At 36.2% G+C, this 27,943-nt stretch overlaps 3 protein-coding genes across 6 annotated transcripts in view; 1 reads left to right on the forward strand and 2 right to left on the reverse strand.

The window, feature by feature from the left end:
• Positions 1-2,331, reverse strand: part of nkd2b (NKD inhibitor of WNT signaling pathway 2b) — a 39,964-nt gene extending 37,633 nt beyond the window's left edge. Inside the window, exons 1-3 of the mRNA XM_084384983.1 lie at positions 2,193-2,331; positions 1,502-1,528; positions 1,312-1,406 (exon numbers count right to left, since the gene is read on the reverse strand). Coding sequence (XP_084241109.1) covers positions 1,312-1,406; positions 1,502-1,528; positions 2,193-2,217 — 147 coding nt within the window. The 5' untranslated portion in view covers positions 2,218-2,331. The remainder of the gene's footprint in view (positions 1-1,311; positions 1,407-1,501; positions 1,529-2,192) is intronic.
• A 3,142-nt stretch (positions 2,332-5,473) lies between these two features.
• Positions 5,474-16,124, reverse strand: trip13 (thyroid hormone receptor interactor 13). Of its 2 annotated transcripts, none has more exons than XM_084386201.1 (14): positions 16,038-16,124; positions 15,261-15,361; positions 14,900-15,053; positions 14,642-14,768; positions 13,057-13,112; positions 11,740-11,830; positions 11,564-11,636; positions 11,415-11,478; positions 11,247-11,333; positions 9,101-9,207; positions 8,622-8,775; positions 8,430-8,542; positions 8,280-8,349; positions 5,474-5,931 (listed from the first exon to the last, which is right to left on the reverse strand). In XM_084386201.1, exons 2-14 carry the CDS (start codon positions 15,341-15,343, stop codon positions 5,836-5,838), a joined length of 1,275 nt encoding a protein of 424 aa, XP_084242327.1. In that variant the 5' UTR covers positions 15,344-15,361; positions 16,038-16,124; the 3' UTR covers positions 5,474-5,835. The 2 variants fall into 2 exon arrangements, with proteins under 2 accessions (XP_084242327.1, XP_084242326.1); XM_084386200.1 differs by having other exon boundaries at positions 16,004-16,073.
• brd9 (bromodomain containing 9) lies at positions 16,122-27,870 on the forward strand. Of its 3 annotated transcripts, XM_084386194.1 has the most exons (18): positions 16,122-16,263; positions 17,097-17,311; positions 18,813-18,902; positions 18,978-19,113; positions 20,252-20,309; positions 20,399-20,543; positions 20,678-20,788; positions 21,401-21,433; positions 21,734-21,852; positions 21,947-22,079; positions 23,246-23,318; positions 24,136-24,231; positions 24,613-24,745; positions 24,840-24,951; positions 25,603-25,653; positions 25,737-25,821; positions 25,927-26,097; positions 27,663-27,870. In XM_084386194.1, the coding sequence occupies exons 1-18, from the start codon at positions 16,212-16,214 to the stop codon at positions 27,761-27,763; spliced, it is 1,914 nt and encodes a 637-aa protein (XP_084242320.1). In that variant the 5' UTR covers positions 16,122-16,211; the 3' UTR covers positions 27,764-27,870. The 3 variants fall into 3 exon arrangements, with proteins under 3 accessions (XP_084242320.1, XP_084242321.1, XP_084242322.1); XM_084386195.1 differs by lacking the exon at positions 21,401-21,433 and having other exon boundaries at positions 21,731-21,852; XM_084386196.1 differs by lacking the exon at positions 21,401-21,433.
• The last annotated feature ends 73 nt before the right edge of the window (positions 27,871-27,943 follow it).

A 27,943-nucleotide genomic window follows, 5' to 3' on the forward strand; every position in this document is an offset into this window, starting at 1 on the left:
GCTATTTTTGAGACTGACTCTTGAATATATGTATATATATATATATTAATATATATATTAAATGGACAGTTTGAACTCATCCAAAGAAATGAATCAAACAAACATGTTTGAGTCATTCTTGTGAATTTCTGTTTATTTAAAGAAATCTTCAGAAATGTTTGAGTTTGACTTTGGAATTGATTATTTGAAATGGATATTTCACAAAAATGAATCAAACAAACTCTAAGAGTGTTTTACTGAAGTTTAAAAAAGAGAGACACTATCAAAACATCTCTCCCTGAACAAGAGCAAGTAAAAAGTGCAATAAATCATTGCAATATTCACAATACTGATTTGTTTTATATAAATCAGTTTCAAATGTGCAAATATGAAGAGAACTGCGTTCCTGACATACGTATGCCATGAGGAAAAATGTCAGAAAATAGCAGTATTGTGTGATCGGAGAAAGAGAAAGAGCTCTTACAAACTGCTTAGGTGGAGGAGAAGAGCATAAATGAAACTGCATAATAGGAGACAATTTGGTTTGCACGAGATGAAACCTCAACCGATCACAATTAGTGAAATTACTCATCAACAACTGACACTCCCAAAAAGTCACTGTACATTTCGACACAGTTCACACGGACATTATGCATGTGAGCTACCGTACGTCCAGGACTAACCGAGACTGTCAGCTGTTAGTTAATACAGTTGTCAATCACCAACCGTCTGCCCGGCACTGATGTCACAGTCCCACCGCAGGGAAAGGGCTGTCAAAACCCATCAAGAACAACCACGGCGAAGCTGTCCCGCTGCCAAACACGACAAAAACAAAAGCAGCTCCCGCCATCACGAGGAGCTCGACATGTCGTTGCATGGCCTTGCGAACACACACTCTGTTCTGTTTGTTTCAGTCGGTGTAATGATGATTTCTCGTCAGTGGGAATGTGGTCTTTGGCAGCGAGATGGCAAACGGCTCACCGCAAGTTGCTCCTTCTCTGGTGCAGATCCAGTCTAGATTCTTGAGCAAGTCAATTATGATACAGGGAAAAAGCTTCAACAATCTGCAGTCATTCAAAACAGTGATTAAAAAAAAAAAAAAAACTTTTCTTAGTATTCGTTCTGTGTATTCTTGCTTATTAGAATAACACAGAGTTACCTTTGCAACATGAAATTAGTCGAGTGTCTCAAGCAAAGTGCTATTTGTATGATGCACAGAGATAGTGTCTATGTAGAACAGTCAGCTTATATGTTTGATTTCAGTTAGAAGGTTGGAAAGAAGGTTTCAGATGCTTAAAGAAAGCAAATGCACAAAAAACAGGTGCTTCTTACCTTGTAATCTTTCAGATTGGAGCCAGATGTGCCATATCGCTCGCCTTCTTCAACTCCTCTTCTTGAAATAAAGCCATTCACAACAAAACTGTCCCCTGGAAATGGATTTGAAAAAGCATTGGGAAATGTTCTAAGCCATTAATAAGTTCATTTTAACTAGAAAGAAAACTGTGTCAAATGCAAATCTCACCCTCAGGATTTTCCCGACGTTTGCAAGCTGCATCCGAACAGCAAAGACAAAAATCAGAGCATTATTTATAATAATATTTATGTATTTTGGAAAATGTACGTCTATTTCAAGAGCGTGCATGGCAAAGATTGACAAAGTATGTGTTCAAATGACACATATGCATGATATGGTTTGGTTAATTTCTTCAAACTGTTCAATTTATGTTGTCCTGGAGTCCGGTAATGACATTTTCCAGTTTTTAGGGAAAAAAGCTGCACGTCTTTGAATTGCTCACACAAGTGATCATTTATCAGTCCGTCATTTGGTCATACCTAACGACGCTACTTTCATATGTAAAAATCTTATATTAAATGACATTTCTGAACTTAAAACTTTTATTATGCTGGGTTCTGTCAGAAATATGACTCTGTCACTTCACATTTACAAAAAACAAAGCAAAAAGAAACTTAACAACAACAATAATAATACAAACTGGGAATTTTTACCTTTGCTGCATATAAATCAACACTTTTAAAATGTAGAAAAAATAAAAAGTTGAAATCTATTATATATTTAGGACAAATTTAAAGTCATCCTAAAAGACAGAAAAGTTCCAATCACTGAATATTACATTCATATACATATATTACGTCCATATACATACGCGTTTACAAATATGTTGCGATTATGTCACTTTAGATGTACAACTCACCATGTTTTGAGTGAAGTTTCCCCATTGTATCGCAGCTGTAGTTAACAGAAGTCGTGCATCTCTCGGTCTCAGTTGTTACATTGTATCCCGTTCAGAGAAATGAAAAGTCAAAATCCTGCAGATTCCGGAAACATGCGAGCACGAGCATTGAGCGCGCGCCACCGGAGAGTCCCGTTCACCGCGAGTCTGTAACGCAGAAGAGTGAAGGAGAGAATCCGTCGCGAGAGCTCTCGAAATGATCTTCTGCTGCAGTGCAGATGAAGATGAAGATGTGAAGTGAAGTGCGGGAGAAACACACACCTTCAGACCAGCCCCCCTTCAGCATCACTGCTGCCCTCTACTGACACACACATGACTAGCGCAACTTTAGGAAAGACACTACAGGTGAATGGATACGGGAATCACATTTAGACATCTGTTTTGTATTACAAGTTTTCTGAAATGTTATTTTTAAATATGCAATTTAGGCTTTATCTAATTACAAATGCATTAACCTGCATGCATTTTCAGAACATAAATTTGAACATTGGATAAACCAAGTTCAAAATGATTGTTTTATACAGATGATTGCTCATCTGTAACTGTTATGAGCTGTTGGTCAACATATTCCACAGACTTTAACTGGGACTTCACAAACTATCTATCTATCTATGCAACAAATGCATCCAAAGCAGTGTTCGTGACATCAGGCCTGCGTGATTAAAGGATTTCAATAGGGGTCAAATAACTCCAGAAGTCATCATGAAATCAAAATGATTTCCTAATGCATGTTCCTGGTTTCTTTTTGTGAGCGACTATATGTTTACAGGAAACATCTTTAATATCTCATCAAAATGCAACTTGCTCCTCAGTCTGAAACAACATTAATCTCTCTTATTTCTGAAGCACCTGTTATAAAAACTATACTTACAACTTTCATAAAGAGACTGACGTTTATGATGATATTTAATGTTGAGCACAAAAAAATAAAAAAATTTTTTTTAGGTGAGCCAGTCAGCAACCCCTTTCTTCAGAAAATGCAAAACTCTAGTGTGGTAATTCATACATGCACGGTTGCCACAGGAACATTTTCCACATGCAATCAGCTTGAGAGAGAGAAAAAAAACGAGATGAAAGCATATTGCATTTGCATGAGGGAAAAGAGCTTTTGCAATACTGAAAGAGGGGAGAGATTTGCAATACTGATTTGCCAATAAGCAGCATAAATCGTTCATTCATTTCAAACAAAAGCTCATATATCTCTCTGCAATCCTACTGAACCGCCCTGAACGCCAAACATCTTGTGTTGTTGTACGATACTTGCCCACAAGTCTATTAACTCTTCAACTAATGTATTACTATTGGCAGCTCTATTGATATTCCAGTGCTTGGAGCCAGATAGAAATTCAGCTGTATTATACTGTTTGCTTTGTTTAGGAACTCTCTGGCAGATTCTAACCACAAAACTGGTATATAAAACTCTCCAACAATAAGGCTTTTGAGGATTTTTTTTTTTTCCTTTCTTCCTCCACTGATTACATTTCAGCAGTTGTGCTTTTGGAAGAGGAACTGTCAGGAAGAGAAAAAAGCCTGCAGACACTGCAATTATGTGTCTGTTTATCTGGTCTGCAGCCTGACACATTTTAATCTCACATCATATCAGAGGAATGCGATACAGATACCTGCACAATGACGGCTCGCAGGTGTTTACCTGTTTGATCCGGTATCGTCGGGTGATGATATACATCAAACAGCTCTTTGTGATTTGGGGATTCTCATAAAACAACCTGACACTTTCCAAACAGCATTTCAAAGCAGGCCGCTTTAAATATGGTGTCGAACAGGTTTCTTACCGGCAAAGGTCAAACATCTTGTGAGAAAGTCGAGTGTGTATAAAAAACACGCCTGTGTTTTATAACTTTAATGCATTCAAATTACACAAAACAATCAGACTTTGCTTAGACATGTAGCAAACAATGCAAAGTTAAATTAAATTAAATCTCATTCGTACAAACTCTTAGCGTTATGACAATATGCAAGACTAGAATTGAAAACCAAATCAAAACTGGATGCAGTGTGAATAAAGCCTGTTAGCACACAACCCCGAATTGGTTTTCAAATAGTTTCGTCTTTTTTTCCTGCATGTTGCACCTTTGGATGCAATTTACGAATTAGACTCTTAAAAATAAAGTTTCAGTGGGGTTCTGTATAGACAGAACCATAGGGTTCCTGACTCAATTTGAAGAACTCTTTATGCCAAAAAGGTTCTATAAGAACTTCTAAGTTCTTTAAGGATGTCTTAAATGGTTGCATAATACTTTCATGTTTAAAAGTTATTAAATTTTTTCCTAGTGATAAAGTACACTCACCTAAAGGATTATTAGGAACACCATACTAATACTGTGTTTGACCCCCTTTCGCCTTCAGAACTGCCTTAATTCTACGTGGCATTGATTCAACAAGGTGCTGAAAGCATTCTTTAGAAATGTTGGCCCATATTGATAGGATAGCATCTTGCAGTTGATGGAGATTTGTGGGATGCACATCCAGGGCACGAAGCTCCCGTTCCACCACATCCCAAAGATGCTCTATTGGGTTGAGATCTGGTGACTGTGGGGGCCATTTTAGTACAGTGAACCCATCCGCCTCAAGGTTGTGCGTGTTGTGGCTTCACAAATGCTTTGCTGCATACCTCGGTTGTAACGAGTGGTTATTTCAGTCAAAGTTGCTCTTCTATCAGCTTGAATCAGTCGGCCCATTCTCCTCTGACCTCTAGCATCAACAAGGCATTTTCGCCCACAGGACTGCCGCATACTGGATGCTTTTCCCTTTTCACACCATTCTTTGTAAACCCTAGAAATGGTTGTGTGTGAAAATCCCAGTAACTGAGCAGATTGTGAAATACTCAGACCGGCCCGTCTGGCACCAACGACCATGCCACGCTCAAAATTGCTTAAATCACCTTTCTTTCCCATTCTGACATTCAGTTTGGAGTTCAGGAGATTGTCTTGACCAGGACCACACCCCTAAATGCATTGAAGCAACTGCCATGTGATTGGTTGATTAGATAATTGCATTAATGAGAAATTGAACAGGTGTTCCTAATAATCCTTTAGGTGAGTGTATGCTTATGAGTAAGCTGTTTAATTCATAAAAGTGATTAAAAACTCAATCCATAAAATGAACCCCTAAAAGGTTCTATATATGAAGCACTTTAAATGAACCCTTTCATCTTCTATATAGAACCTTTTTCTTGTGAGAACATTTTAATTGTAATTCAGAAAACCCAAAAACGAAAGGAATGAATAATTTTCTCATTTTAATCAAATGATTTAAATATATACATATATAAAAACTGAACATAAAAAAAGAACATCATTTTTTCATATGCAGGGAGCAGCCGCTGTATATAAACTCGGATTTAGGACACCAAAACTTCAGCTTACGAATGCGGAATTGAAAAACGTCACCTAGAAGATGACAGTCTCGTATGGATAAGTGCCGTTTTAAACTTTCAAACTTGAAATAAAACAACACTGGTTTGTTCTAGGACATTTTCAGAGGACGAAGCTGGTGAACAGAGCAGGAATATTGAACTAGCAAACAAAAAAGAAAAAAAAAGAAACCGTTTCGATTCAACAGCAGAACGTCCGTTTGCTTCAGCTCAAACACAGTTGACCAAACTCGCCAGTTCCTGTCTCTGTTTGTCCACGGCGAGGCCCATGGCTTTTAGAAAACTCTCGACTGTCATTGTGGCGGTCTGGAAACACAAGAGACGACATGATTACAACAAAAACAGACTAAATTGTATATTCAAAGCATTGTTTTTTCATGCACTAAGATTGTTTGTGCTATTTTGCTGCAATAACTGTTTCAGACTATTTGAAAGAAAATAACCTAAATACACATCATTCACATGTTTATTTTATTACACATTGGCCTGGTTTCACAGACAGGGTTCAGATTAAGCCAGGATTAGGCCTTAGTTCAATTACGACATTTAAGTAGCTTTTATAAACATGCCTTAGAAAACACATTACTGGTGTGCATCTAGAGACAAAACTATGACACTGACACATTTTAAAGGGGTGGTATAATGCCTTTTTCACAAGATGTAAAATATATCTATGATGTCCCCATTGTGTGTATGTGATGTTTTAGTGCAAAATACCCCACAGATATTTTTATATAGCAAGTTAAAGTTGTCACTTTTTGAGGGTGAGCAAAAACGCACCGTTTTGTGCCTGGCCCTTTAAATGCAAATGAGCTGCTGCTCCCGGCACAGAGGGCGGGGTTTCTCAGATCAGACAAAGATGGAGAGACTCAAGAAGAAGTGACAACACGTAGAATGCAACAGGACGTCTCTGAATGGTTAGTTGATGAATTTATGTTGCTGATGTGGAGTTAACTATCTTCAATTAAGATATTCTGTCATGATAATCTATAAATAGCTCGTATAGGAACTGTTGTGAGATGCACACAGAGTGACTTTCTATTGCATGTGAAAAGATGGATGCTAAAGTTTGAGCTGACTCACAAATGTACTCTTATACAACAACTTTTCCTCTTCTCAACATGGACTGCTGGTTCCCGGGGTTTATGTAAATTCTAGGGTTGGTGATGTCACTAACCCGGGAGGAATGTTGTGTAGTCCCAACCAGCCATTTGTTGTAGTCCTTTTCTTTAAAAGCAAATATCTTCCTTTGCTTTGAACTTTGAGTATTGTAACTTTGCAGATGTTGTTTATGCTCAAACAGAAACATTACACACTAACTAAAGTTAGAAAAGTGAAATCATAATCAACCACCCCTTTAAGATATGTTTGTTCAAGTTGCTTTCAGTTAAAACAGCTCAAACAAGAAACCGGGAGTTTATCTATTTGCATCTGTAGATTTCAATGACAATACATATCTTTAAAGGCATGATTTTTTTCTTTTCTTCTCAGAAAAGTATATATATATATATATATATATATATATATATATATATATATATATATTCAGAATAATATTCTGAAGGGTTTTACAGTTCATACGTCATTCGGCTGATTTATAGAACATTTCGTCCCCAATAACATTTTATTTCAAATAACTTTTCAGAAAACTTGTAATACAAAACAATTTACCTAATGTACTGTAATTAATCAACTGGGGAAGTACGGTGATATCTATTACCGTAGTTAAAATTTTCACCCGATTCACCAGTCTTAAAAAACCATAAACTTTCTAGAATTAGACTAATGAACTATATTACTTATTTAAGAACTGTTTATTCTGATTATTATTAATCATGAATATATATTTTTTGGAAAATGCATCCTTTCATCACAGCAATAAGCATTTAAGGTCATGCATTACAGTATTACACGGCTCTGTGGAATACTTGATTCTGATTGGTCAATCGCACCATCCAGTGGTGTGTGTTATCCCTAATGACAACCAGTGAAAACTGATAACACAGGCTCATCAGGGTGACTGAAGTCGGCGCTTTATGCTTGTGAGGAATGTTTTTTCCTCATGGAAGTTTTGTGTTTGGTGAGCTGATAAAATATTAAAACTCAAATCAATATTTTGAGTACAATTATTTAATTATGTCATCTGGGTATCGCAGTCTCGCTCTCTCTTGCTTCATACAAACGCAGCTGCTGCCATTTTGCAATGATTGTTTTGTACACTTAAGATAAACAGGTAAGATTTTAAAATGGTTTCATCTCAGATCAATATCTCTTATCCCCATAATTATTTATATGGCAAAATGCTGTGTAATAAGTGGTATGTTTATACAATACGTATCCCTTAAATTTTTGTCTAGTTCTCAGAAGCTTTGTGTTTAAATAGCTAATAAAATATTTCAGCTCAAGCCAATATTTCGCATCTAATTATTTACTTGTGTGGCAAGCAGTTATGTAATCAGTGGGATAATGTTGTTATCTCAGAATAAACCCCTTCAGGCTGAGGCAAGGCCGTCCTGATCACCCTTTCGAGGTTTACTCTGTGATAACAACTGGCTGGATGTACATTATTCCTTCCTTACCACACTTAAGGGTTTTAGACTAACAACACCCCTTATTTGTGGAAAAATCACATAACATTGTACAACGAAGAGTACCTTTCCAAAAAGCGCATGAGCCAGGAATGGGATTTTCCTCAAGGCTCTTCCACTGAGTCCCACACTCCTCCTGTCCAGAAAGAGACACTTGTGAAAGATATCAATTCTCAAAGACTTTCAGTACCGGTTGCGTCACCAGCAAACACTCACTGGGCGATGTTCCTCAGGCTTAAGCTCAGATGGGTCACGTCGCTCTCCATGAAGTTCATGGTTCCCAGCTCCTCCAAACTCAGCAGCTGCTGTCTGGGGTAGATGATCTGACGCTGCAGGGAAAGATCAAATCTCAATCTCAGTGGAGGAATGGAGAAGTTCAACAGTTAGTGGAGCTGAACACACACTCACCTTCATGAGTTCCTCCAGACATGACAGATAGATGTTGAATATGGCGCTGGCGCTCGGTGGGCCGATGTACTGCTTTATATCAGCTCTATCCACAAAGGCCAGATCGATCTTTTGCGTGACGTTGGATGTAGTGAGGATGACCACATTTGTGTGGCTGAATCAAGGAAACACTAGGTTTATATGAATATGAATGAAGAAGAAGCCCCAATTTAACTTCCATAATATGAAATATTCCAAAACGGATCAGGTTATTCAATGGCACAAAAAAGAGGATGGCATCAGACGAAAAGGAAAAATATGGCAGAACAGGTTATTATACTTTGATGCAAGACTACAAAAACAGACTTTTATTTATTTGCAATAACCTCGACGATGAATAATGCACAATAAGAGCAGCAACGTGCATTAAGTAAATAGTCATTTTGCTTTCAAGCATGACTTTGTAGATGAAAGTGCAGCAGAGATGAAGAGAAACTGACCGTTTGATCTGGTCGAGCTGGGTCAGGACAGAATTGACCACCCTAATAGCATCAGACGGTTCTGTTCCCGCCTGAGATGCACTCCGAGCAGCTGTGAGACTCTCCACCTGACAAACAAGCATCTCTGAACCCTCAGTGATCCAGCCGAGCAGAATTGCAATGTATAAAGCAATTTAATTTACATTTACATTTTACATTTAGCTGACGCTTTTATCCAAAGCGACTTACAATTGCTATATATGTCAGAGGTCGCACGCCTCTGGAGCAACTAAGGGTTAAGTGTCTTGCTCAGGGACACATTGGTGTCTCACAGTGGATTCGAACCCGGGTCTCTCACACCAAAGGCATGTGCCTTATCCATTGCGCCACACCACCCCATAATTTAATAATATCTAACTTTCACTAAATATGGGTATATACAGTAGAAAGCAATTTATCACAAGTTTAGGTGGGGGGGGGGGAAATGCATATTAAATAATCATAGCTTGCTTAAGTGGTATTAAAATTACTGTATTATATTTCAAGCATGCTTTGATATTATTACAGTATTTAAATTGTGACTACTTAACTTTTCATGACTGTATCCTTACTGGTAGAGGTATATTATTCTTTAAATACATTTGTATGCTGAACAGTGCTGTGAATTTAAAATGTTCACTTACTGTATTAAAAAAACATAGTGGTAAAACATATTGCATATTTATTTCATTTTATTCCTAAAAACATGGTGATTCTTTTTCTGCCTGTTGACAGTATTTTATGAGATATAAAAAGAGACATTCAAAATCTCCTCTGTAAAAACTTTATATGAATAAGTCAACAAAATGGAAATGTATCCACAAATAAGTGCATATTTAAATAGATAATGTCTCGTTTGCATATTTAAACATGCCGGAGTTGCAATTTTGCAACATTTTTCCAAATTATACCCTGATGCAAATTTTGAGTACACAAAATGTTTTTATTATATATATATATATATATATATAACTAACGGTTACTTAAAGACAAGTTAAAGGAAAAAAGTGAAAAAGAAGACATCGTGAATATTAATGTTTGTGTCTCTGAGGGTTAAAAATTCATTATTCAGACTGTCCGACTGCTTATGAATGACTGTACTGGAATTTAAATCAACCACAAGACTGTTTATCATTCAGACTCAAATTATAATCAAATTATGGTTCATAAGAGGATTTGAATGACAGCATTTCACCAGGGGCCTCTCTTCTCCACTGTGGTAATAACACTGTAAAGCAAGGGTTTATTGCTTTTATAAGCCAGTCTAAGGTGGTCTGATTGTCTTAGTTGGTTACAGCTGGTTTTGGGAGACCAAAAAGCGCCCAAAACAATCAACCTTAGACAGGTTACATTGCAACTAAATAAATGACATGAGTGACTTAACCCTTAGGGGTCACACTTGGCTCCTTCTCGAACAAAAGTGACCAAAGCCTTGGAATGTAACTTTATTTTTCCAGGAAAATCAATGTAAAAAATTATGATTTTACGATACTATGCATTATTTATAATTTTTATGAGATATTTTTTCTATTAGAATAAATATATAAATATTGCTATTTTTCAATAAATGCAATATTTCACATTAAAATAGAGGGAAGGCCGACATCAGTGAGAATAGTGGCATCTAGAGGCGTTAAAATAATAAAAACTTAATATATATATAATAAATATATAATATTTATATAAATATATAGAGAGGCTTTTGGATTCCCGTTTTTTTTTTTGACATAATTTCTTAATTTTATTAGGTTTTGCATTTAGATATATCATATTTAGACATTCTAAAAGACTACTTTTTGTCAAGTGTAGATATTTTTGGTTAGATAAGTATCAGATTTTGCATTATGATCAATCAAACATTAAAAATTTGTTAGAAAGGGAACACATGGAAAGCATTTTTGTTTCTCTGTATTTGATCATTAAAAAAATCTAACAAAATAAGGAATGGATAGCGATAATTCTACATTAGTGCACTTTTTTCAGCACAGAGGCTAATTTGTAGTTTGTACCACCCAAAGATTCTCTGAGTTTTCATATTTCCCATTCATTTCCTATGTCGGTCATTTCTGAGGGTTAAAAGAATATTAATGTTAATATATTAACATTAATGATGTTAAAAGGAGAGTACCTCATCTATTAGGACAAACACCAGGGCATCTTTATCGTCAATGAGCTCCTGAATCTTCTGAAACATCTTCGTGACCAGTTTTCCACTCTGTAAAACAGGCACACGTGTTCACAGCGTTTCAGACATGGATCTGAGGAAGTGTTTCAGATGTGACGGATCAAGCTGTACCTCTGAGAACCACTTGGAGAAGAGACTGTGGCTGTTGATCTCCACGAACTGGCTGTGCGCGTACCTGAGGAAACGTGTGAAGAAGAACAATGGTGATGAATATAGTACGTTCAGCAGCAGCCTTTTTAATTTTATGAAAGATGTCACACCTGCCAGACAGTCTAATGGAGAGTTTCTGAGCAAGTCCTTTGCATAGAGACGTCTTCCCGGTGCCAGGCGGCCCTGAGGGTTTATGAGAGAAAGGCAACTGTATAAACATGGCATGGGCAGCCGTTCAATGAAGACAGAAATTGCTGAGCTAACAAACAAGCTTTTATTGTCTTACCATGAAGCAACACGACACGATTCCAGGCAATTAAATTGCTGTCAACATTTTTGTCAGAGAAGAAAATTGTTGTCGAAACATAATCCAAGAGCTGGAGACCAAAGTAAAGAGAAAGATCATGTTGTGGGATGCCAACAAGTAGGGATGGGCAACGGTTGAAATGTGTCAACCGGTAAAGATTTTGCAATAATGCTTGCTTATACTGCTGTAGTAGATATACTGTGTGTGTGCAGGATATGGAGAATAATGTGTCCCAAACATTATATAAACACTGTTATACGATTATAATTGATGTATTATAGATTTTAGTCTCTTAGCTCAAATATGCTAGCCTGGTTAAAACCAGATCATTCTCAGTAGTAACTGAGTTATAGTCTGGCAAAGCTTCATTAATAACTCATTTCCAAAGGGGCGTCACCAACAGACGTCGCTCAAATGCCTCTGGGCGCAATTGGATAGACCTAAAACCAATCAGAGCGATCGTCATCGTGTAAAGCCATATGCTGCGTCCCAATTCGCCTAAGTTACACTACGCCATAAAAGTATGTACTCTTTTTGTGAAGAAAAGGTACTTTTGAATGTGTAGCAAAAAAGTAGGCAAGCTTTGGGACATACTACTTCGTCATCTTTGTCGGACGGATCTGTCGCGTGCATCCTGTCACGTAAACTGCCCTGTCAATCATCTTGTCACAGTTAAAATCCTCTATTAAATCTAATTTAATTTCCTACCGTTTCGGAGAGAAATGTAGTAGCACGTTCATCTGCCAGTGAGTCTTTCATGGAGACTGTCCTCATGTGTTTGCAATTTGAATATAATAATGCATTTAAAAGTTGCTGCGCTTCACCAACGGACGTCGCTCAAATGCCTCTGGGCGCAACTGGATAGACCTAAAACCAATCAGAGCGATCGTCATCGTGTAAAGCCCGCCTCAACGTTTCTGATTGGTGCCTCGATTTGGACGGATCAGAAATCGGCTTGAATGGGCTCTTTGCCAGACTACTTGCAGAGCAAATCTAAATTTGCCGGAAGTTTGTCTGGGTTTTCCCAGGCTACAAATATGCTACTGTACTCCAAAAAGTGACAGTCTTTTAACAGACAGACAGATTTAAATCTTTCTTTTCCAGGGAAATGGACCAAATATTAATATAAATATACATAAATATATATTGATATGCATTATGCAACATGCAATATATATCATATGACCTCTACTGTGATATAAGATTTTGGTTATACCACCTACTTCTGCTAACAAGCATTAATCATTCTGCTGATTTATTTCAAATAATTTCAAGATGTGAATATACAGGTCTTACTTGAGTTTTGATGCCGTCCTCATAAATCAAGCTCTCCCAAATGCCGTGAAACTCAGCTGGAAGACATGAAGAAAAAGATGAAGATGTTGTAAGTCTTAAACATGGGTCAGACCACATGTGGCTCTCTGGAACAATGTTTTATTATTAGTTTTCATGTCATGCCAGCTCCTTGGCTATTTTTAATGGCGAAAACCATACTTGAGTTATTAAAAATTAAAACAGAAACTAAATAAGATGAGACTTTTTCCAAGTCTCTAAAAATACATTTGGATTAAACATCTTTTCAAAAGTATCAACAGAATGAAACAATTTTCTCAGAGGAGTAGAAATATTACACTGAGCTCTGACATACTTAGGTTTGTTTTCTCCTGATTGTAAATATGTGTGTGTATGGAAAAATGTATATTATGTTCAGCATAAAAACAGGAAAGAATGAACCCTGGAAAAATATCCCAAATAATATAACCCTGTGATACAGAGATGAACACAGAGGAGCATTAACTCGATTAATTAACCATTTTTATAGGAACAGATCATGCAAAACAATAAATATAATTCGGTTACACTTTATTTTAAGGTGTCATTGTTACAGTGTAATTATATATTTACTTACTGAGTAATATTAAGCAACTACATGTACTTACTATAGAGTTACGGTTAGGGTTTGGGGTAACACTTTATTTTACAGTGTCCTTGTTACATATACTTACCATAGTAGTAACAGTCAATTATGCATAATTACATGCAAGTAACCCTCAACCAAATCCTACCCTAACCCTATAGTAAGTTTTGAATTTATTTTATTTGATCAGGGACAATGCACAAACAACATTAGTCTAAAAAAGAAGAGATGTCATGTGCCAGGTTATAGCAAGAAAATGCTAATTTCCACCTGCAGTCCCTGGACAGGTTGATATTATACTTACAAAAATTCATAAAATATATACAGAATAATACATAGAAGCATTACTTCACTCACATCATAAAAACACTATGCACTTAAGAAATCTATCACTCATTTACTCACAGTTTACATCATTCATATCACAGTCATTCAGTGCGTACAGATTTGCTTTGATAATAACCATTGTTTGGTCAGGCGTGTAAAAGTACTATAATTTGTGCATGAAATAATTTCGTTTGGAAGAGTGTTCCAAAGGCTCACTGCTTTATAAGAGAACGATTGTTGACCATATGTGGTTCTACGTCTTGGAACGCTGCACTCTCCTCTGGCTGTCGACCGTGTGGCTCTAGAAATTTTCTCCGAATTTAGTGTGACAAATTTTCTCAAAGGAGGAGCAGCGATATTATGGATAATTTTAAATAGAGCAGAAATTTGATTATATTTAATGAGGTTTTCAAAACTCAATATATTATATTTACTTTGTACTTTACAATGAGTACATGTAGTTGCTTAATATTACTCAGTACTTAAATATATAATTACACTGTAAGAATGACACATTAAAATAAAGTGTAACCGGGTTGGGGTTTAGGGTTAATTATGCATAAGTACATGTAGTAACACGTAACTATGTCAGGAATTTGTGAATGTGCTTGAAAGGGGCGTGTCATGGATAATCACCAGCTGGGAGGAGCCAATGATTGGCAGCAGATAGCTCCTCCTCCTCCTCCAGAGTGAGCGTGCTCGGACTGTCATCATTCAGGGAAAAAACATGGATACAGAGGTTGTGAACCTTCAGATCCACAAGCTGCGGAACATATAAGAAATATCACATCCATAGGCTTCAGACTGAAAAATGACGTAAAACCCCCCCTTGAAACAGATGTAATAAACATTTAAAAATATAATATAAAGCAGAAAAAAAAAAACTGTATTTACTTTCGGACCAGCTTCATCTCCTATGGTGACTGACTCCACATTTTTGGCTAGAAATTCATCATCAAACTCCGTCCACTTGAAAGACCTTAAAACTGAGCTGTGTCGATCCAGCAGCGACAACACATGCGTCCTCACGTCAGACCTCTTGGCTGTGCTGCAAACACATATTTATACCTTTTAAATCATGCAGAGGCAAATATAAACATGTCAACATGAAACAATGCTCACATGTGCATGAACTACTGATCTGATTATGTAACTTTTTTAATGACTTTAAAAAATTGTTTGTCATGGTTTGCATTCTGTAACAACTAAATCAGAGTCTAATCATCCTATTCATGTTCATTCACTTATGAAATACCTCTGAGATTTCACATGAACCTCTATGTGCACATCAGGGCGGATGATGCCAACTTCAGTCATGTGATGATCAGAAATGTCCATTACTCAAAGTGCTGTTGGCTGAAAAACAAAAAAACACAGTCAGAAGAACTATGCATATAATCTATAAACGTCAAATGACACATCAGATTTATATAACAAACCCCTTAGTGATCACTCAGAACATCTTCACAATAGCCTAGCAACCCCTCACAACTGTTGTTGGTTTAACTTAAAAAAAGTAAGTAAACTGGTCGCCTTAAAATTGAGCTCATTGAAATTAAGACTTTTAGTTAATAAAATTGAGATTGGTTTAATCAACAGAAACTCAAAATAGTATGTTATCTGAACCACATTAATTATCCAAGTTGATCTGACAACAGAATTTAATACTTTTTTTAGTGTAACGTTACATATTTGTTAATCTGCCTCCAAGCAACCACCAAAAACACCTTAGCACTACATAGCATTAGCAACCACGTAACAATAACAATGTACCACGGTATTACTTTTCTGTTAGTATAGACTAACTTTATTTAAACATCCAATCATGTCGTCTGTTTTGAATCACAGCCTTTATTATCATAAACATCACGCGCGAATCACATAACGCATGTTTTATGTTGTCTTATGCTCATATTAGAGTTGTAGATTGTGTTAACTGTCATATTTATTAATAGCTCGATTAAATAAAGACAGAACTGTGGAATTAAACACACTCACCTCTCACAACAGCGACAGACAAACTCGAACTTACCGCGCTAACGGTGACGTCACGCCAGCCTGCGCCGGAAACGACGCCACCTGAAGCCGGAAGTTAAGCATAGCGGCTAATGTTGTTGTTGCTGCAACGAAGAGCGGCGGTGAGACTAAAAATACGCAGATTCTGAAGATTAAACCTGATTCTTTTTCATATAAATAAAGACACATTATGGGGAAGAAGCACAAGAAACACAGACCCGAGTGGAGAGCGGTTGAAGGAGGTGAATATTGGAGATGCATGTGAAAATCACTTTAATTCATTCTGAGTGTTCTGCTAGTGCGTATGTAAATAGTCAGTGAATGCGATATATATCTGGTTTTATTCATGCAAAACCACACAAAATGTTATAATTAATGATTGTTTCTTCTGGGCGTTGTATAAACAAGTGGTTTTCGATCTTTAGATGCTACGGACCCCACAAATATGATCATTCTCATCATAAGACTGAAAAGACAGCTATATATTTTATAATTTATACTGTGACATTTAAATGTGTAATTTGTACATTATTTAAATATTTACTATATATTGCATTATTTCTTTTTCTGTTCACTGTTGTATTATACTCTTAGATTTATTATTATTCATTTATTTATTTTAGTCAAATGTTTTATTTCAATTTTTATTTATTTGGTTTAAACTTATTTTATATAATATATTCATTTAACGTTTCATATTTATTTATTATTTTAATTCAGTGTTTTATTTATTTTCATGATTTTTTCATTTATTTAATTGAATGTATTTTTTATTGTTTTTATTTATTATGTGTATTTATAATTTTTTTACATTTGTTACACTTGTTAGCACTTCTTTGCGATCCTCAGGCCCCAGTTTGAAACCCCCTGGTCTAAATGATTATAGTGATAGTGTGGGTTTGATCTGATAATGAGATAATGATAATGATCTCTTAATGAGAAGTGACAGAACAGCATCATTTTAAAGAGCAGAAATGTCATTAACTTCAACGCTTATACAAAACATTCATGCACAAAAAAACAATTATTAATTTTAAGAACGTCTCTTAATGGCTTTGTGTGTCGTTTTTTTCAGACTATGAGGACAAACCCCTGGATAAACCCCTGAAGCTGGTGCTCAAGGTGGGCGGCAGTGAAGTGACCGAGCTCTCCGGCTCCGGACATGACTCCAGTTACTATGACGACCGCTCTGACCACGAGTGGGAGCGGCACAAAGAAAAGAAAAAGAAGAAGAAGAAGAAATCAGAGAAGGAGAAATACGTAGATGATGATGAGAGGAGGAGGAGAAAGGTGAGTGAAAAGAACAACTCTTAAACACTCAGAAGTCAAGCATCACTATTACTTAAAGATTGCTCATGATTCCTTAAATCTTGTGTATGATAATATTCAGCATGCATATTCATCATATCAGCACGGCCTAATGCTACTAAAATGAACCAGAAAATATACCTTTTTAGCCTTTTTCTTGCCTTGTTATTTGATCAGACTGCCAAAAGTAAAGACATTTTACACAAAATTGGATTGCTAATTTCATGTGGATAATTGGATGCTGCTTGCTGAATTAAACACGAAACGTGATGAGGTTGTATGACAACATTTATCATTGCATGATGCACTGGTTTTTCAATCCTGATCCTGGGTCTCTCCTATCTCCAGTTTATGGATCTCTCTCTCTTAACAAGCTGATGATCTGAATCAGATTTGTTAAATAAAGGAGACATACAAAATGTGCAGAGAATTGGGTCCCCAGGACCAGGATCGAAAACTACTGAGTCATGATACAATTCACATACTATTTTTTTTATAGCCGTATAATAACCTTTATTCTTGATCAAATATATTATATTCACCCAGAATATGTAAAAATCCCATAAACTCACACTGAAGTGGGGCCTGACCCATACATAGAAACAATGTCCTGTTGGTTACATTGCACCAGGGTTATTTTAGTTAACTAAAATCACAACTAAAACCATTAAAAAAAAAAAAAAAATTATTTGAAAAATGGTATAAAAACCTTTTTTATTTCAGTTAGCTGCCAAGGCAAAATTTCTAATTTTCATTTAGATTAACTTGATGTACTAAAATAACTAAAACTGAAATAACAATTAATAAAAACAAAATTACTAAAACTTTATCTAAAATGAAAATGGAAAATACACACCAAAAAAAAAACGTATATATATTTAAGAATTTTTAAGAAAGTTAAAGAAATTAATACTTTTATTCATCAAGGACACATTAAATTGATCAAAACTGACAGTAAAGACATTTATAATGTTACAAAAGATTCCATTTCAAATAAATGTTGTTCTTTTGAACTTTCTATTCATCAAAGAATCCTGAGAAATAAAATGTATGACGATTTCCACAGAAATCTGAACTGTTTTCAACACTGATAATAATCATAAATGTTTCTTGATCATCAAATCATTATACTAGAATGATTTCTGAAGGATCATGTGACACTGAAGACTGGAGTAATGATGCTGAAAATTCAGCTTTGATCACAGGAATAAATTACACTTTACTATATATTCACATAGAAAACAGCTGATTTACACTGGAATAATATTTTCACAATTTTTACTGTATTTTTAATAAAATAAACACAGCTTTGGTGAGCAGAAGAGACTCTTTTAAAAACATAAAAAATCTTAGCGACCCCAAACTTGTGAACGGGAGTGTACATATACACATATATATATACATATTTATATAATAGTATCCAATTTACTTTAGAAAAATCTTGTTATGTTCATCTCACAAATTCTGCATGTGTTTCATCCAGGAGGAGAAAAAGAAAAAACGTGAGCGAGAGCAGTCAGAAAGTGCCGCCACTGGACCGGTGGAGCCGTTCACCCTGCCGAAGCCGGTGGAGGTAAGCCCACCGAACGCCTGCTTGATCATCCAGAGGTTAGTTGAGTGCTGTTACTAAAGGAGTGTATCGCGACAGGTGGTTCTAGAGGAGAAGAAGAGGAAGCGGGACAAATTTGAATCGGAATCAGAGGCAGATGAGTTTCATCCTGGAGTGAAAGTAGAAGTGGAGCAGCCAGCGGATCGACCCGTACGAGCCTGTCGAACTCAACAAGGTACAACTAGATTAGATTAAATGCTTTAATACATTAAAAGTAGTTTAATTAATACTTTAGATTAGGGGTGGAACGGTACACAGAAGTCACGGTTCGGTTCATACCTCGGTTCAGACATCACGGTTCGGTACAATGGAGGGAAAATCAAAACAAAAATGCAGAAGGCTTGTGCGTGTCTCAGGCTGGACCACCAAAGGGAAATAAATTACTTAAGCCTTGTATTTTTTAAATAAGTTTTATTAATAAAGTAAAGGCATAGAACCAGTTTATTTGTAGTGCACTGACAATAGTTTTATATAATTAGTTTATTAATTAAATTAATAAAAAGACCTTGAGATATGTTTGCTAATTGCACCTGAATGAATTGAAAATTAGTTTGCTACATTTCAGATTAATATATTTGTTTTCCTTAAAATCTTAATTAACAGTAACTTAAACACTTTGCAGTTTGAATGATGTCCTGTATAAACAAAATGACGGAGTATGTTTCCACTGTTCGATCGCGCCCGCGCCCGCGCCTCACACACACGTACACAAGTATAAGTAAACACTTTGCGACTTTTCGATCGCGCCCCTCTCTCTCTCTCTCTCTCTCAGCATTGTAATCTTTACATCGCAGCCTGCTTCAGAGCCATAGACAGTAAAAGAAAGGCAGAGCTACAGATTAGGTGTCCCTAAAGAACCCGCGTATCTAACAGTAGTTCCGCATTACATTAATTAATTTGCACGCGAGTTTTATTTATTTTTATACCGTGTATTCTCTGTGTAAATTTAAGCCCCGAACCGTGACGCCCGTACCGTTTCGGTTCAATACGAATACATGTACCGTTCCACCCCTACTTTAGATGTAGTTCAGTTTATAGTTTACTAATGTTAGCAAATGGAACCTTATTGTGAAGTTTTACCATGAAAATATATATTGACATCAAAATTTTAATCCTTAAATAACATATTGAGTTATAATTTTGGAACCAGGCATACTAAAAACTACATTTATAATAGTTTCCATTGCTAAAACTCAAATTAATTTTACAATTCTGAAGCCTCAGTTACAAATGTATGAGTTAAACTGGAATTATAAAACAAATCATAAATGGATTTCAAATTATTTATCTTTTTACCATTTGGCTTTTCCTAGAAAATGAATCCACCCCTCGCCAGCAGCTCTTGGAGCATTTCCTGCGTTTGCTTCAGAGGTGAGACCCTGCGAAATGGCATAGTGTCATCTAATCGTCATCTTTCCTCACATCTGGAATATATGAGGACAATCTTTCTGTCTCAACAGGAAAGATCCACATGGATTCTTCTCCTTCCCTGTGACAGACGCCATTGCACCAGGCTACTCCATGATAATCAAACATCCCATGGACTTTAGCACGATGAAGGACAAAATTGCTGAAAATGAATACAAAACTATCACAGAATTCAAGGTACGCAAGTGTCCGGCTACAATCTTCATTTTCAGATTCTTTTTGGAAATACTAATATATTGTAGTCCACTGAAATGACATTCTTTTACAAAGTGACTATTTTGTGTCTGAATCTGTGGGTTTGACATCTCCAGGCAGACTTCAAGCTGATGTGTGACAATGCCATGGTTTATAACCGACCAGAGACGGTTTACTACAAGGCCGCCAAGAAGCTTCTCCACACGGGATTCAAAATGATGAGCAAAGTAACATTTTTAACGCACTTTGTTTTTGTTATTGTTTGCCGTTGTTGTTCATCGTCCAGTTCATGCGTGCCATCATTACCATTCGACTCGGAAGCATGCGGTTCTACAAATCTAAACACTTGGAGAAAAATGAGTGTGATTTATATACAGTTAGGGTGCAAATATCTGAGACCACTAGTGAAAATGCTTCTTCTTTTCTTTTTTTTTTTTTTTTCTTAAACATTTTTCATTACGAACTATATGATCAGGATAAAAATCAACATGATTCAAGAATGTTCCAAAAAGCATTTGTGTCCAAAAGAACATTTCCGGATTATCCCGGTCGGAAATATCAGGGGATTTTAAAATTGTGATTGCAAGGCCTGGAAAATTATTCACATTTAATAAAATCTTAAAAAGTGATGGGAAAAGTCGCAAATTTTTTTTTTTTTTATATATATATACACACATATATATACATATATATATATATGTGTATATATATATATATGTGTATATATGTATAGATAATAAAGAATCAGAATCTTAAATTTTCCTAATTTTATTCTATATTTTTTCCTTTTTTTTTCTTTTTCTTTTTTTTTGAATCCTAAAACTGTTAATTTTTTTCAGGATTACAAGGAGAAACAATCACAGACTCCAATGGCACGTCAGACCCTTCACTTGTTTTATTGCATTAGTAAGGTGATTTATTTTGAGCAGTCGACGTGATCAGTTTGGCCCGAGTGCTCTGCGGGTTCAGAGACGAGTATTCCCATTATCCAATCTCTTTCTTTATCTCAATCCATCCCGTGTTCGACTCCCATCTTCATGGCATACCTAAGGCCTCCCGCAGGAGGAGTAAATGGTTGCTGTGTTGCTCTATTTGTGCTCTGTTCACAGGAGCGGCTGTTAGCTTTGAAGCGCAGCATGTCTTTTATGCAGGACATGGATTTCTCTCAGCAGGCTGCCATTTTGGGTGATGATGACATCACACCTGAGGAACCGGTGACGGAGATCATGCCAATCCACACGGAATACCCCAAAAAATCCAAAAAGCAGCCCATCAAAGAGCCCATCATCAGGTAAAGCGCAGGCCGCTGTTGATCTCTGCAGCACTTTTGAACGTTCCACATGTTTGTGAGTGTGTGTGACTGAGCTGATGTGTTGCTTGTGTAGTGATCTGTATGAGCTGGAGGGCAACGCTTGCAGTTTGACGGACAGCACGGCGGAGGAGCACGTATTGGCACTGGTGGAGCACGCGGCAGATGAAGCCCGGGATCGAATCAACCGTTTCATGCCAAACTCTAAGGTGCTGCCCTTTTGTGTTATTTTTATAATATAACTCATTTATATTATTTCCTAATGCTTTCAGCGTCCAATAAGACTAGGTCTATTGTTCCATGTAAAGGGTTCCAATTATGCTTTTTTTTTTTTTTTACATTTTACATTTTCAACTTTCTTTAGTGTGTTTGAGCATAAAAAATGTCTGAAAAGTTACAAAGCACAAAGTCCCTCCAGCGGGAGTTATTCTCTATATCAGTGTCACTGTTTCTGAACTCCCTGAAACGCCTCCATTGTAGTCTTGAGTTTTCCCAAAAACACTCAAAGCACTTGACCAATCACAACACACTAGTCCAGCTGACCAATCAGAGCACATTGCGCTTTGTGAAAGATAAGGTGTTTTTTTGCATGAAATTGTATGAAAACCTATTCTAGTATTCAAAATCAAGACAAAATAGCATAATAGGTCCCCTTTAATACATTTGCATTAAATACTAAATAAGCATTCAGCAGATTTTCTCCCATAATAGATTCTGTCTGGGCTGTGCTATAACTTCAAGGGATACTCCACTTTTCAACTCCCCCAGAGTTAAACAGTTGAGTTTTACCGTTTTCGAATCCATTCAGCCGAACTCCGGGTCTGGCGGTACCACTTTTAGCATAGCTTAGCATAGATCATTGAATCGGACAGGACCATTAGCATCTCTCTCAAAAAAAACTACAGAAGAGTCAAGTTTTAAATAGGAAATATTATCGAAACTCTTTGGTCAATTTTTTGAGAGAGATGCTAATGGTCTTGTCCGATTCAATGATCTATGCTAAGCTATGCTAAAAGTGGTACCGCCAGACCCGGTGATCGGCTGAATGGATTCGAAAACGGTAAAACTCAACTGTTTAACTCTGGGGGAGTTGTAAAATGAGCCTATTTCCAAAAAAAGTGGAGTATCCCTTTAATATTTATAACTAATAGTTGAGACACAGTTTACTTATATCTATGCATTTGGCAGACACTTTTATCCAAAGTGACATAAAGTACATTGCATTCAAAATTCATTCATTCTTCATTCTTTTTACATTTCCTTGGCATTGCTTATGCCACGCTTTACTGTTTGAGATACATAAATGCAGATTATTGCAATATAACCAAAACTTGTATTACCCCTAACCTTAAAATTTGTTTTATTTTGCATGTAGATTGGCTACCTTAAGAAGGACTCCGAGGGTTCCCTGATGTACAATGTTGTAAATCAAGATCTTGAAGGAGAGGGTATGAACTTCACACTGTTTCTATTACTTTGCATAGCAATGGTTTATATATGTATAGTAATGAGGTGGTAATTTGCTCACAATTATGCACAATGATTAAGAAGAAAATGAACCCTGTAAAGCCTGACACATAAAATAATAGTCAAAAATTTTTCAAAAAAGGAACAATTTATTGAACTTTTAGACAAAATATAAAATCAGTTGTCACTCTATATCACCCAATAATGTCTTCGTAAGATGATATTTAAATTATTAGTTTTATGATCTCTGTAGTTTTTATTGGGGGGGGTCAAAACATTTAATGCAAGGCAATACAATGATGATTAAGAGATGAACAAATAAACATTATTTAAAAGCCTGATTTGAACATGATTTTTCCCCCAAAACATATTCATGGATATTTAAAGTTGCTTCAGTCCAGTAAGTGTTCATCTTGAAATATTACTAACATTGTAAAAGTTATTCTCACATTTACTTTATAAAAATCATGAAAGATTTCACAGAAATAAAAGACATGTGAACCAAGACCTGTGAAACAATGATGCAAAAATGCATTATTTTACTTGTTAAAAAAGTATGAACTATCAATCAGACAACCGAAGGCATGTAGTAGATTGTGTGCAAGAGGTTTTTCAGCAAAGTTTTGATCATGTTGATCATTTAGAGGCCTTAGAAATGTGCATATCAAATACGATAAAGTAGCTTTATAGGGTTAAAAATGGCACTTCAATGCTGAAAGGTGGCTAACACTGTTGAAGAAAGTTCATCCAGGGGAATAATATAATTTGTCTGAAGAAAACATTGATTATTGTTCACAGAGGAAGAAACTCATCCTGTAGATTTGAGCTCTTTGGCTAATAAGCTCATACCCGGACTGACGTCACTGGGGTTTAAAGACGACAGGAGACACAAAGGTAACAACAGATCTTCTATTGCCACATGCATTAATAATATTTTTAAGGTTGTGAATCACATTTAGTGCTGACTCTAAATTGCTAAATGAGTCGGTAATTAAATCATTAAGTACTCTCTTAAGAACTAGTCTGACCAACTAGCAGTCGATCGGTAATCGGTCTTACTTTTTCAGATTAGAAATCTACTTTTTGCTGTAACTGACATAAAGTTATGACCAGTCCTATAGAAAAAAAGTTAGATGACTAACTTGTAAGACTAGTCTAAGCAATTTATGCAACTGACCACAGAATCAGAACCAGAATCTTTACATTTATAATATCATGTCATCATAATGATGCATGTGTCTGTCATTGCAATTTTGGCCTGTTGTTTTGTTTCAGTGACGTTTTTGAGCAGTGCGTACAACACTCAGACCCTTCAGAACAACTCTGTCTATCCTGACCTGCTTCCAGAGGAGATGGACATGCTTTACTCCGCTTATGGAGACGAGACCGGGGTCCAGTGCGCTCTCAGGTGTTTGGTCCAAACCTTCGGCTCATAAAAATCTGTTTCTGTTCATTTGACTCAGTTGTTTGATGGGATTTTTGTGTGTGTGTGTGTGATTTAGTCTGCAGGAGTTTGTTAAGGGTTGTGGGGGGTTTACCAAAAGGCTTGTGGACGATTTGCTGGATAAAATGACGGCTGGTGATCACTCGAAGGCTGTCATTCAAGTCCGACAGGTAGTAAAAATCAACAAAAAAATGTCTCTTTTGACGAGCTACTTTTTATGATCATGGTTTTTAATCCTTCTTAGTGTTTTGTGAACAGTAAATTACAGCAATATACACAACCGTTGAAAACGTTCAGGGTTTTTTTGCAAGACATTAATACTTTTGCAAGGATGCATTAAATTAATTAAAAGTGACTCTAACAACATTTATAATGATACAAAAGATTTATATTTCAAATAAACTCTGTTCTTTTGAACTTTCTATTCATCAAAGAATCCTGAAACAAAATGTATCATGAAATTTCCACAAAAATATGAAGCAGCACAACTGTTTTCAACATTGATAATAATAATGAGAAATATTAGAATGATTTCTGAAGGATCATGTGACTCTGAAGACGAGAGTAATGATGCTGAAAATTCAGCTTTGATCACAGGAATAAATTACACTTTTAAAACTTATTTAAGAAGAAAGCAGCTATTTTAAATTGTAATATTATTGTACTGTATTCTTGACTAAATAAATGCAGCCTTGGTGAGTAGAAGATTCTTCTTTCACCACAAACTTGTTAAACGGTAGTGTACGCATTGATATATTGCATTATATCATGTAAGCATATAAATAATTGTAACATTTTATAATGCTGTGTTTGTATTTCAGAAAAGAAACATGCCGATTGATGACGCTAAGTCTAGTTTATGTGGCATGCCGGTAAGAATTATACATATTTCATGCTAAAGGTTTCAAACCTTTTAAGGTACCGTTTAATGAGATTTTCTGATTGGTGCATATAGGGAACAGATGAAGCCGGCTCAGTGCTTGATTTCATGTCCATGAAGAGCTACCCAGACATGTCTCTAGATATGCTCAACACATTAAGTGAGTCATATGTTACACATCAACACCTCACGACTGTAAAAGACGTTGTTTGTTTTTGGTTCGTTGATGTTCAAGCTGACTTTTGGCGTTTTTTCCGATCTGTAGGTAAATGTGTGAAGAAGGAGCCGGATCATGAGGACGGTCATCAGCACTTTGACGACACAGCCAAACTCCTGCAGGAGTTCCAGGATGCAGCAGTGGACCGAGTCGGATCACGACCGTCATCCAATCTCTCTTCCCTGTCAAACGCTTCAGAGAGGGATCAGCATCATTTAGGTACCGAGTCATATTTATAGTGTACATCACAGGCATTAAAGGGATACTTCACCGATTAGCATTAAGCTTCGTATCAGTAGAAACCCGGTAGTATTTTCGAATGACCATGCTTCCCTCCCTCATGTCCCCCTGAGACGAGAGATTTCTGTATTGTGTGTCTGGGGAAAAAAGCCTCTGATGATGCAAAACTCGTCATTTAGCGTCATCAGAGGCCAGAGGCGAGAGACTACAGCCAGTAGGAGGAGCTCGTTCCGCATGTCTTCAACCCGCCCATAGGGGGATCTCACGATAAAACGCCGTCTTTTCAGTTTCGAGTCAACCAGTAGCCTAGTTGTATCATTTCTTCCGATTAGGGTTGGGCAACGATTAATTGCGATTAATCGCATCCGAAATAAAAGTTTGTGTTTACATAATATATGTGTGTGTACTGCGTATAATTATTTTGTATATATAAATACACACATATGTATGTGTATATTTAAGAAAAATTTGCATGTATATACTGTAGATATATTTATACATAATTTATATTATATATGAATATTTTATATATAAATACCAAATTTTTCTTAAATATACACATACATACAGTATGTGTGTATTTATATAGACTAAATAATTATACACAGTACACACACATATATTATGTAAACACAAACTTTTATTATGGATGCGATTAATCACGATTAATCGTTGCCCAACCCTACTTCCGATACTGCCCTCTGTAACCGGGAGGCGTGGCTTGCATATTCATATATGGCCTCATATTGCAGCGAAGCAAGTGCATTCTGGGAGTTGTAGTCTTTCATCCACATGAGCCAAAAATACATTTTCTTTTGTATTACAAGAAACATTAAGAACCACCATCATGCCTTCCTTGTGAAACTCCAATGACTGTTAAACATATTTTACTGGATTGCAGTTTTTATTGTAAATAAACTACATTTTTGTCTTAATTAGTTGTAATTTATAAATGCTTTGGAATACAGACCTAAGGTTGATCTCTTTTTAAAGAAGACAATCAGCAAATTATTGCTGAAGTAGGTAAAATGCAAAATATATATTTAACAGGTTAGATTGATATGCTGACGACTCGCTTCAGCAGTTCACAATCGATTCGTTCTTTTAGGAGTCAATTACTTTATTTGACAAGCACTTTGATCTGTAACATTGCAGACCTTTTACATTCACAGACAGTTATATTACACACTGCATGAAAGATAATATCCGAAAAAGCTTCACTTTAACAGGTTAACTGATGTATTGCCTGAATGTATTTTAGAATGTTTGTATTAATCATACATTTCTTCAGTGGGTTTTATGTTAATTGCATGACTTTTGTTATCCACTTTGTTCTCGCCCTTGAAGATAGCCTTGCTACAGACATAATAAGAAAATAAATAATGCTGGAAAATTTTTAATGGTCTAAGAACTAATTTCAGTGGTTTTTGGTGGTAATTTTGTCAATCGTCTGAACAACAGTGTGGGAATTTTTGGGATATGTGCTTAAAATAAATCTTAATTTTCTGAAAAATAACTTAAGTTTGTTTGTTGACCGTGACCAGGAAGCTCTCCTCATCTGGGTGTTGGAGATCAGAACGAGATGGTCCAAGACCCGTATGAGTTCCTGCAGTCTCCAGAGCCCGGCTCCACCGCTAACAGCTGATGTCACCAACCCGCTGTAATTATGTGCTGTTATAAACGACTGTAAGCTTGTACAGGTTCATGTTTTGTTTTTAAATAAAAACTCTGTGACTGATTTCCTTTTTTTTTTTTAAATGATGGTTAAAGTGTTTTTTTTGTTTTTTTTTTCTCAATTCAGCCCTGACCACATGTTTGATCTGTA

The sequence above is a fragment of the Rutilus rutilus genome, assembly GCF_951802725.1.
Source record: "Rutilus rutilus genome assembly, chromosome: 17".
Taxonomy (NCBI): Eukaryota; Metazoa; Chordata; class Actinopteri; order Cypriniformes; family Leuciscidae; genus Rutilus; species Rutilus rutilus.

Excerpts from the sequence above, each read along its gene's own strand:
- trip13 (XM_084386201.1), bottom strand. The coding sequence starts at position 15,343 with ATGGACATTTCTGATCATCACATGACTGAAGTTGGCATCATCCGCCCT. Across the intron at positions 11,479-11,563 it reads TCCATTAGACTGTCTGGCAG|GTACGCGCACAGCCAGTTCG; the intron begins GTGTGACATCTT and ends ACGTTTCCTCAG. Across the intron at positions 11,334-11,414 it reads TCTCCAAGTGGTTCTCAGAG|AGTGGAAAACTGGTCACGAA; the intron begins GTACAGCTTGAT and ends CCTGTTTTACAG.
- brd9 (XM_084386194.1), top strand. The coding sequence starts at position 16,212 with ATGGGGAAGAAGCACAAGAAACACAGACCCGAGTGGAGAGCGGTTGAA. Across the intron at positions 16,264-17,096 it reads GTGGAGAGCGGTTGAAGGAG|ACTATGAGGACAAACCCCTG; the intron begins GTGAATATTGGA and ends CGTTTTTTTCAG. Across the intron at positions 24,952-25,602 it reads CTGTCATTCAAGTCCGACAG|AAAAGAAACATGCCGATTGA; the intron begins GTAGTAAAAATC and ends TTTGTATTTCAG.